Here is a 14,191-nt window from a genome sequence, read left to right as displayed (position 1 = left end):
AACGTACATATCATATTTTAATGTGTCACATAAAAACATGCAACGACGCTTCACATAAAACAGCATCAACACAGGAAGTGCTCTGAATCACATACTTCTTCTTTTTACGTTCAGTACTGCAGCTGCCCTTAAAAAGTACGTACTGATCCATGCAGTATGTGCACAATCAGAGCACGCTACTGTCTCATAACATCACACCCTGAACTTTGACCATCCTGCTTTCATATCCGTCACCTTGGAGATAAAACAAACAGCATGCACTTTCAAGTTCACCAGAGACGGAGTCAGTCAATGTGACGTATCATCTGCTGTGCAGAGGATTGTGGTCAGAGGAGCCAGTAAAGCAGTACATGTAGAACATCCTGGTATTTTACTACATTGAACACACAGTGTCCTCGCACACACTAAATCTTTTCCTAACAGACCCTACAGTATGTTGGTGTGGGGACGGGAATGCACAGATTATGTCATGGTCATTTAAGGTACAGTTAGTGAAATATCACCATCTTGTGGCAGCTGTCCAAAACTACAACACAGTCAGAAGACACTCCTCTTCCTCCTCTTCCTCTTAATCCTCCTCCTTGACAGTCCCCTCCCTTTTTTAATGAATTACAAATGTTTCTCCTCACCACCACTCAGCAAACAGAGCTGAGACTACGTGAGGACGATGTTCAGTGTTTCCACCCAACATCTCATCTGACACTGGTAAGCTCCCAGTCCAGCTGGGTAATACTTAACTTTTACTTCAGCTGAGTGTTTGTCCAACTGCTGACTATCAAATGGCAGTTCTGTTTGCTCTTCTTCCACAACATTTTTGAGTTTGGAGTGGAGTTAGCTTCTTATCAGTGTATTGCTTTAAGTACGTCGGCTGATGTTATTTGGATTTGAAAAGGAGAAAAGAAAAAAGAAGGTTTTATGTCAGTGTTGTTTGGGACAGCTGGAGACCACACATTGCTCGCTGTGTTTTCCCCGGGCATTGTGCCACAAAAAAAACGGTATTTTAAGCCACAATATATTTTTTTTCCAAACCACGACCAAGTGTTTTTGTACCTAAACCCAAATCAAGTTAACCACAGTGTAACATATCTGCTACATAATACGGTACAAATATAACAGATCCGTGGTTTGCAGAAACATATGACAAAAAACTAAAATAATCAATAAACAGCTGTTTTCTGTGGACTGTTGCATGCTTATGTTGTTGAGTAACGTTGTGTTCAAGGCTTTTTTACTTACTGAGGTCAATGCAAACATCAGCATGACTTAGAATGGGCTATTCTCACTTCTGGAACAGAGCTGTCAGTTTTAGTTTCATTTCAGCGCTCTAATCCTCTCATTAAGGTTTTTCTTCTGTCTTGAATCAGCACTCAGATGTTAGTATGTGCAGCGAAAGTGGTTTTGCTTGTTGAAATCATTCATGGTATTCACACTGGACCTGAAGAGATCCCAGTTTAAAGTGTTTCTATTGTAAAAGTCACGTTTTATGCCTCTGCGCGGTGATATCTGTGGCTGGAGGCGTTATGTTTTCAGGTTGGGCATCATACGTACGTCCTATCCTTGCGAACATGATATTTCAAGAACACTTCAAGGGAATTTCTTCAAATTCGGCACAAATGTCCACTTGAACTCAATGATGAACTGATTAGATTTTGGTGGTCAAAGGTCAAAAGACAAGGTCACTGTGACCTTGTCTTTCTCATTCTCGTGAAATCTCATCAACGTCTTGAGGGAATTTCCTCAAATTTGACACAAACGTTCACGTCAACTCAACAATAAACTGACTGAAATTCAATGGTCAAAGGTCAAGGTCAGTGTGACCTTGCATCTGCCTCATTCTCTTGAACACGATATCTTAAGAACACCTGGTGGGAATTTCTTGAAATTTGACACAAACGTCCACGTGGACGGAACAATAAACTGATTAGAATTGTGTGGTCAAAGGTCAAAGGTCACTGTGACCTCACTAAACTTGTTTTTGGCCAGAACCCAAGAATTCATCGACTAATTATGACAGAACTTGACACAAATGTCTAACAGGATAAAAAAAAATGAAGGTCAAAAGGTCAAAGGTCAGCTTGACTGTGACATCATCATGTTTTAACGTCATATCTCAGGAACAGAAGGGGAGACATTTGGTCAGATACTGAATTGGTGACTCTAATCCTCATCAAGTATTTGTTGATGTTAATGACTGGTTTGTAAACTGTCTATGAGTATTAATAAAATTATAAAGTATAAGACTTTGTTAAATAGTTCATGAATACTGGGTAGTGCATTTACAAGCATTGTAACTTTAAAATGACCATCTAAATACTGTTTCTAGATGGTTTACAAACAAATTATGAACCATTAACAAATTCCTAATATAGTATTTAATGTTAACAATAAACTATTAAAGATGTGACGCTGTCCTTGAAGCTTTAAGCACCCTGTATGTATCAGCCACTCTCCCTCTCCCCTGTGCGAGCTCTTGGGTGTGATGTCACCAGAGGCTTCAGGTTATCGTGGCCAGTGTCCTCTTCCTGTTCCTGACTCTGCTCTGTAACCAAGCAACAGGTAGTCTGCCACCTGCTTCCTGCCTGCTGGATTTGTTTATTTGGACTGATATCTAGTTACCACACTGTTAGCCTGTTCTGACCACAGTCTCTTTACTTCCACCTGCTCTGCCTGCACACATCTGCGCTGTGGGTCCTTCAGCTTGTTGTCTTTTGTGTTGGAGCTGTGACAGTTTGGGGTCAATTTTAAGTAAATCAAACAGTTTATCATTATCGGTAATGATATCAGGTTTGAAAATCTAACAACAGTCGGCTGTCGACTCCAAGCACAGTCATTATGTTTCCATGCACGGTGAAGTGGAGCTACAGTCCCAGCTGGACGAGGACATCTAACTGGCCTACTGTCCTTGTCCCAGTACACAAGCACGGGAGGGGAATCCATTTATTGAGCCAAGTATGTGCGACTCCTCTACGATAGGTGGAGATATGCCCCCTTTCAGCTTGTTAGTATTGGACCTTTTTCCTGTTGACCTATTACGTCACAGACCAAACAATGGACAAACAAGTTAGCTACGGTTAGCTAGCAGCTAACTGCTACCATGGTGGACAACTTTACAGCTCTGTACATTTGGTCCGTCCAAAAAGTCACGGCTCTGGATGTAGATTTCTCCATGTTGTTACCGGCTTCTTCTTCTCTTACACATTTAATGCTATTGGACTTCCGGGTCAAAGCCCGGGGCGGAAACTGTGGAGCATGCTCAGAGCGTCTCGGCCAGTTCGGGTCTGATTGACTGTATACATGCAGGAGTCACATGATCTGGGTGTGTTAGTCCCACTGTGACACATTCACTGCAGGACCATTTCACTCACACTGACACAATGAATTGATTTCCTCAATGTCATGTTAACACACTGACTGTATTAACTACAGTAGATGGCGGTCGTCACGCCCCCAGTTTGGAGAAACAGGCAGCAGTACAGTCATGGAAGCTCAGCAATGTACTGCCATGGACGGGGTCAGCAACAAAATATATTTAGCCACCAAAAAAAAATCAATATCAGTTAAAGTGTATGCTATATTAAGAATATTTTCACATCTTGCTGCAGACTGCATGTTACTATGGGGAAGCTTTTAACGGCCTCAGTTCCCAGTCACTGCTCTCGTCAAAGTCACCAGACTCTATTGAGAAAAACAGTAACTTTAGCCTGCTGGACACAGGAGCTGCTGGTCTACCACCTCTTAAATCAGTTGTTTAGTTTGTGTTATTGTGTGACTCTTATGAATCTGAAATAACCCTTTTAAACCCCAAAGTCACACAATAACACAAACACAGTTACTGATGGAGGCAGCGGTAGACCAGCAGCTCCTGTGGTCAGAGATGTTAAATTATTGTTTTTCTCAATGCAGTCTGACTCATAAGCTAAACAATTTTGGGAACTGAAACTGTTACATCACCCTCTTTAAAGCCAGACTCCAGCCTGCCGACTGACATCAACTGTAAAAGATCTGAACTATCCCTTTAATGTCTCTATTAGTATGTAGCAGGAAGTACAGCTCATAGGTCGGTCTGCTCTGATGTCATACTGACGTTTTTTTCTTTAGGTCGGGAAGGTTTGAGGATTTGACTTTCAAACACGAGGGGTTGAGAAGGAGCAGCGTGTGTCATCTGGAAGAGTTTAACAGGTAAGATTACTTTCAGGAAATGTGAATAAAGAATTATGGTGTACTCATGCAGAACATACCTAGACGTGATAAATGTGTTGAATTTTGAATATCCATTAATGGATAAGTATGTGCAGTAGAGATGTGATCTGAACTGTTGTTAGATTTAATCACAAACATTTGTCCTGGGTGAGATAGGGCGTGTCTGAACTAGCCTCACAGTACTATTTAAAAGCAGGGAGGTTTTCTTTTCTTTTTATTCAGTCTTGGTACAAAACCACATGAACACTGGTGATTCGAAACAACTGAGATCGTTTTTAATCCCTCCAGAGACTTATTTTGTCAGTTAAAAGAGTATTTCAGTGCTGGAAAGATGGCCTTTTGATAAAACTAGGATGTCTCTGCAGCAGAAAGATCTAAATACTTCTGACACTGGTGCTACATGACCAGAGAAAACAGAGAAAATGGATGCTTCTGCTCAAGAGGGAGAAAACCTACAACTACCAGAATGCACTGCGCTGCACCAGACCAATAAATGCTTCTGCTGGTGGGCGATGTAATGAAAAAGCAATGCAGTCACATAATCTTGATCTATATTCGATCAACACTGCCTGGTTTTACTGTTTGATCAGTATTCAGTCTGAGTCTGAGAGAAACGGGGCGGGTCTGTCTCTTGATCCACTCCTATACTCTTTGTGTCCGCGGTGGCGGGCAAGACAAGGATGTGGAAGTATAGGCTGTTATTTGAGCAACAGCCCAAGAACCAGGGAAACATAATTCACGCCATGGACCATCATCCAGACGAAGCTCCTTGACCAAATGGTGGTACTCCCTGTGATTTCTTTTCTCTGAGGGTCTCATGTACCCACCAGATCTCTATTGTCCTTGTGTCCAATTTACTTTTTTGAAACAGCTTCTCACCTTCAATCAAGGCAAGTGCTCACTGCTTGTGCATTTTTTTAATGCAGAGTTTAAGGTACAAATTTAGGAGTTTACTTCACAGGAACATAGCAATTAAGCTAAGGAAAGGTGATTCAGTGGTTGCCAGCAACGACTTAAAAAAGATGCAGAAAGGTGCTCTGTCTGATTGAAGCAGGCTTCAGTAAAAAAAGGCAGTGTGGTGCACCTCGCGTTCTGCAACCTGAAAAATGCCCTTCATCTGATCCAGGTTAAGTTCCTGTGACTCCGAGGTTAGTGGAGCTATTCGGTCAAATACGGGTCTTTGATGATCCCATTAGAAAATATAATATCTGTGTTCGTTGTTTCACCAGAAAACCACAATGGCAACCCCTGAAGATCTTTGGAACACTCTGCAGCACCTGAAAGGTGAAGAGTTCAAGCAGTTCAAGTGGCTCCTGAAGCAAAATGACATCTGTAAAGGTTTTTCAGCCATCTCAGAGGCCAAGCTGGAAGAGGCAGACAGGCAGGACGTGGTGGATCTGATGGTGCAAAAATATAAGCTTCCTGGAGCTTTGGAGATAACCATGAAGATTTTAGAAAAGATCAGCAGGAATGACCTGGTTCAGCGTTTGTCACACACCAGTTCAACACCAAAAGGTAGGCAGAGGGAAGGTAAAAATATAAAGATCTGAGAAGTTTTACATGTATCTTATCAATGATTATATTCATTAGATATTATGTATAGTTCTTAAACAGTAATTAAGTTTTAATTTAAATCAAAGATGGCCCAAACTGATCCAAAGCATTCACATATTTTAATGGGCTGAATCTGACAAAATACAACCAGGCAAAACCTGATCCTTTTCTTTACTGAATGTACTGTGTTTTGTTCTCCTCAGCCCGCTCTCTGCAGCCGATGTCTTCACTCAGCCAAAGATCATTTCTGAGGGAAGAAGCTTCACTCTGTAACACCACTGTACAACCGACAGTGGACTGAGTGTTTCTGTAGTTCCCAGAAAAGTCCTCTCTTTAGCAGACTGTGTCACATCAATTTCATGAGTCATATTCATATTAAATCAATAACGGAAGCTCATAAACATTTTGAACCATGACGGGTCAATCATTTTCCAAACCACTGTAGATGAAACCCCGCCCACTCCCACATGACAAAAGCAAGCTGCCAGACATCAAGGCCTGATGATTGGCTGCCAGCCTACTGCTAGCCGGCACCCTTGAAAGACACTGCTGCTAGCTAGTTAGCTTACCCTCCCGGCAGTCCCTCAATCTCATTCCCCGCCGACGGGAGACTACAAAGCTGGCAGGAGAACGTTTGCTGATCCGGCAGGGGGCGGTCCTGGTATTACACCCCAGACCCCAGGGTTTCTGCTGGTTGAGTTCAAGTTGCTGCAGCCACTGAATTTCCGTCATCTACAGTGGCTTGGAAAATAGTGATATGAGAAGTTCAAGGAAAACTTAACTGATTTTAAACCAGCTCTGTCATCACAGTATGGACAGGGTGTGCTTGGCTTCCTCCGGTGCCACGAAAGCTCCACATGACGATGAGAGCTGGTTAAAAATTGGAAATAAATTTCCCTTTAACTGCTGAAACAACTCCAATATAGCTAGCTACCGCCAGTAAAAACATATAGACACAGCAGAGGTATACACATGTAAACAAGACATAATTCATAAGAGAGGTAGAGGGACGTCGAAACCAAACGTCCTGCCTCTAAGGAGAGAGATGAAAGGGGTAAGATTTCCTCAGTGTTTTTTGGCAAAGGTGTTCAAAGCCATTGATGAACTCAAGCTGCTTCACATGGCAGCCATTATATGAATATAAGAAGTGGATGTGGTTTCATCCAAAGTGGGTGGAGAAAACAATAGATGCCACAAGGACATCCAGTATTTGGATTATCATGGAAAAATAAGGCTGGCCAAATTTATTAGTCTTCAGCCGTTTTTTCAATGTATTTGATACATATTTTATCTACATTTAAGTGAATACAAGTATTGTATCAGACAATATTAAAAAAGGACTTGGATCACTGCCATAAGAAGTTGACTGGGACGTCCCAAATTAAAATACCAATTGACACAGTAAACAACAGTTCTGTAAGACTGACCAGATGTGTTTGTGTTCTTCCTTGTTTTAGACCTCAAGAACCACAACACCGTTCCTTTTAACTGTGATTATGAAAGGAAGAAGGCCAAGCTGGTGGAGATGAAGGCTGAAATCAAGCTGATGATCCAGGAGAGACAGATGAAGATCTTGGAGATCAATCGCTCAGCAGAATTCAGCAGTAAATCTGCAGACAGTCATATTGAAGACAGTATGCAGGTGTTTGCCGTTTTGCAGCAGTCTGTTGAGAGAAGTTTGGCTAATCTCATCGAGGCAATTGAAGAAAAGCACAAAAAGACACAGAAACAGGCCCAAGGATTCATCCGAGAGCTGGAGAAGGAAATCTCTGTGCTGACAAAGAGAGACGCTGAGATGGACCAGCTCTCACGCATTGAAGACCACCCTAACTTCCTGCAAAGCTTATCGTCCCTGAATGCAATTCCAGCCACCAAGAGCTGGACAGAAGTCAGTGTCACTCCACCATCATATGGGGGAAGTGTGGGCACAGCTATGAATCAGCTGGAGGAAATACTCAAGAAAGAGAAGGAGAAATTGTTTGCCAAGGCCAAGCTGAAGAGGGTCCAGCAGTATGCAAAGGATGTGACTCTAGATCCTGATACAGCAAATTCCCACCTAATTTTGTCTGACGATGGGAAACAAGTTTACTGTGGTGATGTATCACAAAACCTTCCAGACAACCCAGAAAGATTTAATCCTGGTGTAAATGTCTTAGGAAAGCAAAGTTTCTCTTCAGGAAGATTTTACTATGAGGTGCAGGTTAAAGGAAAGACTTCCTGGGATTTAGGTGTCGTCAGAGAGTCGATCAATAGGAAGGGGTCGATCACAGCAAGCCCCAAGAACGGCTACTGGACGATATGTTTAAGGGAAGGAGATAAGTACATAGCCTCTGCTGTCCATCTCAGTGTAAAACATCAGCCGAAGAAAGTAGGAGTGTTTGTGGATTATGAGAAGGGCTCAGTCTCGTTTTTTGATGTAGATTCTGCTGATCTTATCCACAGCCTTACTGACTGTTCCTTCACTGAGAAACTCTTCCCATTCTTCAGTCCCAGTCGTCATTGTGATGGCAAAAACGCCACCCCTCTGATCATCTGTCCTGTTAATTACACGGGTTAGATTTGATCAATCATCAGAGGGTTTCATCATAACCGTAGCCACAAAAAGTTACTCTGTGGCCAGCAAATATCCCCTGTAAGAGCACCCCCTGTGACCACTGAATTTAATCACGTCTCTCTTGAGAAAGAGTGTGTCTCAAATCGTATTTTTTTTTTTTTTTTTAAAAAAGCGAATAGCAAATGGACAGTAGTAGCCTGGTTCCAGACCATAGACCCCGCCCACTCAACTGAGTAGGCTTGCATCTCTGGTCTGGCATACTTCAATGAATTTGCAATTTATCTCGTCCAAAAGATGGAAGGACCAATGAACGCCGGGGGTCTAGCGATTAGCCAATCAGCGCCACGCTGATGTCAAGCTGTACGCCGGTGGGTAACTGGTGAGGATAGCAACAATGGCGACCGCTACAGATCCTACAGACCACATTAATGATGCTATCGAGGTATTTCGCCACTACTCGCGTTAATGGAGGACCAAATTAAGGAAGCTGCTAAACTGGATTTAACAGCGATGCAGCTGGGCGTGCACGACGACGGAGACATTTTAAACGTGCAATGCTCACTTGCTTTCGGCACCCCCAAGGCATGTATACTAATGACGTCAGATTCTGGGTGAGTCGTTGATCTCTACTGATTGGTTAGGGAAAAATCAAATTCCCTCCCCCTTGTAAATCACCTTCAATGGAAGCCATGTCAGACTGAAGGTTCTGGGAGCTTCAGTCTGACACTCAGGCTAGGATGGTAGAGCATTATCGCCAATATTTGACTGCAACGATAAAGGCTTTGGGGGTGAGGGCCAATATCTTTGGCAGACCTGGTGAAGCCAGCGGACATCCCAACCAAGTCTTTCTCTTCCGTGTGCCGGCCATTATGGCGAATCTCTGTTAACACATATTGGGATGTGAATGCTGATACATTTTTAAAAAGCTAACTCCACGATAGCTGATCAGTTCTGAGATTGCATTTCGGCTAATGTGTTCTGCCTCTGGACTGCTTACCTGCCGTTCAAATGTGATTGATCAATAATACTTGGACTACAAACGGACTACCGAGACACCTTATGGAAACCAGAACACTTTCAATACTAAAATCTTGTTCAGTTGCCCACAGATCCCTCCTTAGGTTACAGTTTCACAAACATTGCGATTCATTTGCTCCTTTTAGATCAACATTCTACGAGAACAGCGAACAGTACTTGACGCCAGCTAGCCAGGACTCGAGACTAATGGCATCCCGTTGTCCCGCTGATGAGGGAGGGTGTGTTTAAGTTGAACAGAAATCTTCCCTGGATCCAGGACATAAGTACTTTTTGTATATATGTTTAAGGCTGCTGTGAAACTGCTCAAAGTGCAAAAAAGAAGATAAAAAGTGAGTAAAAACAGCAAACATTTCAGTCTTTAAGCACCGATGATAGTGACGACTGAAACGTTTGCTGTTTTTACTCACTTTTTATCACTGTTTTTTCACTTTGAGCACCTTTTTTGTGCACAGATGTCTTAAATAAACAGAATATTTTTACATTGGTGTGCAGGAATCTCCTCTGCCATCCTTTCTTGTATGCATGTGTAATGATCGCTTAGCCAGTGACAAACTGAGTGACTATAATGAAGCGTGTCTTCATGCTGTTATCACTGGGAGAAGAGTAGTTAGCTGTTAGCAGCAGATGGGCAGCAGGGTTTGGTGGTGTTTGGCTGAGCTAACAGCTAATGGAGTGAAACACAGCATGACTGAGAGCTTCTGGTCAGATGAAAGGGTTTATAATTATGATGATTTCTGCCTGGTTATTTTATTAACTTGTTTTTGTATATTACTGCTTTGCTTGATTTTTTTATGAATGGATACATCGTTCTTGTTTTTTTTAGTAGCATATTTTTACAGTGTTTTGTAAGGTGTCCTTGGGTGCTCTGAAAAGCACCTATAAATAAAAAGCATTATTATTAATAAACAGTGAAGCTCAGTTTAATGTGACAGCAAGACAAGTTTACTGTAAGTAAATGTTAATGTTAGTGAAGTACTTCAGCTGTGTGCAGTTTGGAGGCAACATTAAAGGTACTTTGAGTTTGGAGTTAGACACTTTGAGTTAGCGTATCTCACCAAACTTCTGCCAGAGATAAAAGTAAGTAACCAGATACATTTACTCGATTCTGTACTTAAGTACACTACTGAGGTACTCTGACAATAAGAAGTTTATGTAGCTGTTATAGATTATTAAGTGTTTTACATAAAATCAATGCAAAACAATCAGAAACAGAAGTTTAATTAAATATAATCAAAATCAATCCTGTATCTTTTTGCACGCCTTTTTTTTTTTTTTGAAAAGCTTGCAAAACAAACATGATTATCTATTTAGAAAAAGAGAGAGAGATGACAGGTCGCTCTGTGAAATCAAATGTAGATCAAAGTAGAAAACGAGGAAAGAAGAATTAAAAAGCTTTTATTGTAGCGGCTAAATCATTAAAAGAGCCAACATGTTTCAACCACTGCAGGTCTTCATCAGGGCTTTAAAACACTTTTTTTATTTTATTTTATTAACTAGTTATTTTCTAATTATTTTGCATTTGTTTCACATGTCATGTCATTATCTGGGTCATGTGATGGGCTCCAATTGGTTCCTGATACAGGTGGGGCCACACCTGTATAGTAGCTTTTTAAGGCTAGGCTTTTTAATATTTCCTTCCTCATTTTTATATTTTTGGAGTATCTTACTTGCCTTACTGTGTATCCCATATTTATCTATTTCCTTAACATTGTGTTTTTATTATGCAGCTAAAAATAAAGATCATATTAATGAAGTGAAAGACTGAACTAAGAGACTGTGAGAAAACAGAAGTTTACAACAATATTTTATTCTGGTGATGTCTTGTCATTTATTGGAGTATCACAGTTAAGAAAGGCGGTGTTTAGTTGTGTTAAATTTCCTTTTCTGTAGGCTTTTACATATGTTTACATTTAGGTAATCAGAAATGTTCTTTGGCCACCAAATTTAGGGGCTTGGTTGCCCGTGAGGCCAGTGCTTGAAGATATTGGCGTATATCCCTGATCATAATCTACAATTTATGAAACATCACAAATTGCAGCCTAAAGCAATTGTGAGGTTCATTCAATTAGTTCATAATTTGATAATGTTAAACAAGAATGTAGGAGGTGAGGGAAACACCCCCAAACTGTCAGATAATGTATTGGGGTTTGGGTGTAGTACCAGTATATGGCCACTAGATGGTGCCACTTTTTTACAGGTGTGTCCGTGCTGCATTGATCAGCAGCCGGCTGCAGTTATTTCTCTGGAGGAAGGAGCTGATATGTGCATATGATGAATACTGTCAAATAAACAAACAATGTTAAAAACTCTTCCTTTTTGTCTGTTGACTTTCTGAGTTAGCAACTGTTACAGAAACAATGCTCAACCTCAAAGGAACTAAAATCTTCATTCATGAGGACTACACTGACTCAGTCAGGCAAAAAAGGAAAGAACTCACGACGAAGTTGAGAGCAGCACGAGAGAGAGGAGACATTGTCTTCCTCAGACATGATAAACTGGTCATCCACCCTCGCAGCAGCACTCCCAAGCCGTCTAGAGACACTTAATGGCATGACTGATCAGGGATTCTCTCTCAGATCTCTGTCTCACATCCTATGGCTGAAACCGGACAAAGAACTAAAAATTGCACATGTAAACATAAATAGCATCAGGAACAAATTACATGAAACATCTGAAATTCTCTATAATGATAATATACAAATACTAGCAATATCTGAAACACACTAAGAGATTTGAAGACAGTGCTTTAAACATCAAGGATTACAACATATACAGAAGAGACAGGTGTCGCATTCTTCATTCAAGAATGCATACCTACAAAAATTAGAGAAGACTTGATGAACTCTGAAATTGAAGTACTTTGCTGCAAATACATGTGCCTCATCTAAAACCAATGTTAATAGCCTGCTGCTACAGACTGCCAAGAGCCAACACTATGTACTCAGATCAAATATGTCAGATGGTAGACTATATCAGTGTTATGGGTCAGGAAATATATTTCACTGGTGGATTTAATATTGACTGGTTCGCTCAAAACTGTTCACAAAAAAAACAAACTGTTAAGTACTACTACTACTAAATCCACAAGGACATGTCTTAGAAATGATGGCACCAAGAGCTCAACATGTATTGACCCCATTTTCACAAATGCTCCTGAAAAAAATGTCTCACAACTTTTTCAGTGCCTATTGGCTGCAGTGATCATAACATGGTAGCGGTCGTAAGGACGGCAAAAATTCCAAAAACTGGACCCAAAATAGTTTTAAAAAGATCATATAAAATGTTTAAAGCTCAATGTTTAACAGAAGAGGTGAAGAACATAAGCTGGGAGGAATTCTAAAAGAATGTAACCCAAACGAAGCTCTGAACAAATTTGAAGAATTTCTAACGCTGGCAGTTGACAGACACACTTCTCTCAGAAAACTTACAATTAAAAACACCAGTACACCCTGGTTAGATCACGAAACCAAAGAGCACATGAAAAGAAAAAAAGAGATCAAGCAAAGAAAACTGCAATACTAACGGGATATGAGTATTGAATAATTTAATAACAGACTTTCAACACGCATATCGTAAGGGTCACTTCACAACATCAGCTCTAACTCAACTGACAGACGACTGGCTAAGGGAAATAGATAAAAATAAACTAGTTGGTGCTGTTATGCCGGATTTCTCACCAGCATTTGACCATATTGACCATAACTTGAAAAAAGTAAAGTAAAAGTACAGTTTTACATCAAACATTAACACAGCATTATTCTGACTGAAGCAATCCCAGTAACGCAAGATTTATAAATGTTGATCCCATCTTGTATCAACGTTACCAGATCACCACGAGATTATATAGTGGGACAATCACTCAGCAGCACAAATACTGTTGCAATGTTTTCTTTCTTGGAATTACATGGTGGGGTCATGTTGTGTTCAAGAGCCGTACGCGTGAGTATTCACAACTGCATTAAGTTCTCTTTGCATTGATCTTGTACTAAAGAATGAGTCTGTTACATTAAGGGAGCAATGTATTATGGGTTCATTAAAGTGTAAATGTTGAAGTTTCTTCATGTCTGTCTACAGTATGTCTGCTACAGCTAGACCAAAATATAACCTGAAGGCCTGGTTAACAGTGAACAGGTGTTTTCAGATGAGATGCGTTTCGTTTGTACAGAGGAAATACATTTCTGATGTAAAGCAGCTCAAAACTATATCAAAACATCAATTTACAAACTCTCACACAACTCGTGCAGAATAATCCAAGTCTCATTTATCCAGTCTAAAGCTCAGTACTCCGTACCTTACAAATTAAAACTGAACTTAAAGTAAAACCTATTCTCTCTCCAAAGCCAGGTTCCAGTATCAAGGTTTGCTTGTGTTTGTGAAGTACTGAGCATACGGCTGGATAAGTGAGACTTGGATTATTCTGCTAGAGTTGTGTGTTTTCAAATGGATCTTTTGATATAGTTTTTGTTAAACTTGGTCAATCAGTAAATCAATATGTTGGTCGTTTTTCCATGGAGGAATACCAGAACATTTTCTTTCCAAATTCAAGGTAACACGGCGTGACTAATTTGTTTACAAATGCTCAATTTGAGGGTGAAGTATTCCTTTAATAAAAAGATAAATGTGCCTTGGAAGTATTTTATTGGTAACGTCCTTTTGAAAAAGAAAACCAAAAATAAGATTATTTTTTTTACCACCCAGTACAAAATCAACTTTGCCCCCCAACTAAAATTAGGCCCCAAAACTTTGTGTTATAATGTATAGTATTGAGTATAGTATGTGTGAATAGCTGATGGATGAGAAACACATTTTTGTTTAACATACACTACTGCTGTAATCAGCTGGTTT

At 40.5% G+C, this 14,191-nt stretch overlaps 1 protein-coding gene across 1 annotated transcript; it reads left to right on the top strand.

The window, feature by feature from the left end:
- The first annotated feature begins 376 nt into the window (after positions 1 to 376).
- On the top strand, positions 377 to 11,655 carry LOC117249532 (E3 ubiquitin-protein ligase TRIM39-like). Its single transcript, XM_033615253.2, has 4 exons — positions 377 to 705; positions 4,099 to 4,179; positions 5,430 to 5,715; positions 7,212 to 11,655. The coding sequence occupies exons 3-4, from the start codon at positions 5,439 to 5,441 to the stop codon at positions 8,309 to 8,311; spliced, it is 1,377 nt and encodes a 458-aa protein (XP_033471144.1). The 5' UTR covers positions 377 to 705; positions 4,099 to 4,179; positions 5,430 to 5,438; the 3' UTR covers positions 8,312 to 11,655.
- The last annotated feature ends 2,536 nt before the right edge of the window (positions 11,656 to 14,191 follow it).

Source organism: Epinephelus lanceolatus, chromosome 23, assembly GCF_041903045.1.
Source record: "Epinephelus lanceolatus isolate andai-2023 chromosome 23, ASM4190304v1, whole genome shotgun sequence".
NCBI classification, from domain to species: domain Eukaryota; kingdom Metazoa; phylum Chordata; class Actinopteri; order Perciformes; family Serranidae; genus Epinephelus; species Epinephelus lanceolatus.
Note: the sequence above shows the minus strand (reverse complement) of the source record. Positions and strands in the feature narration are given on the sequence as shown.

What these genes read in the sequence shown, in the direction of transcription:
- LOC117249532 (XM_033615253.2), top strand. Translation starts at nt 5,439, where the DNA reads ATGGCAACCCCTGAAGATCTTTGGAACACTCTGCAGCACCTGAAAGGT. An exon ending in CACCAGTTCAACACCAAAAG is followed by an intron (nt 5,716 to 7,211) that starts GTAGGCAGAGGG and finishes TCCTTGTTTTAG; the next exon opens with ACCTCAAGAACCACAACACC.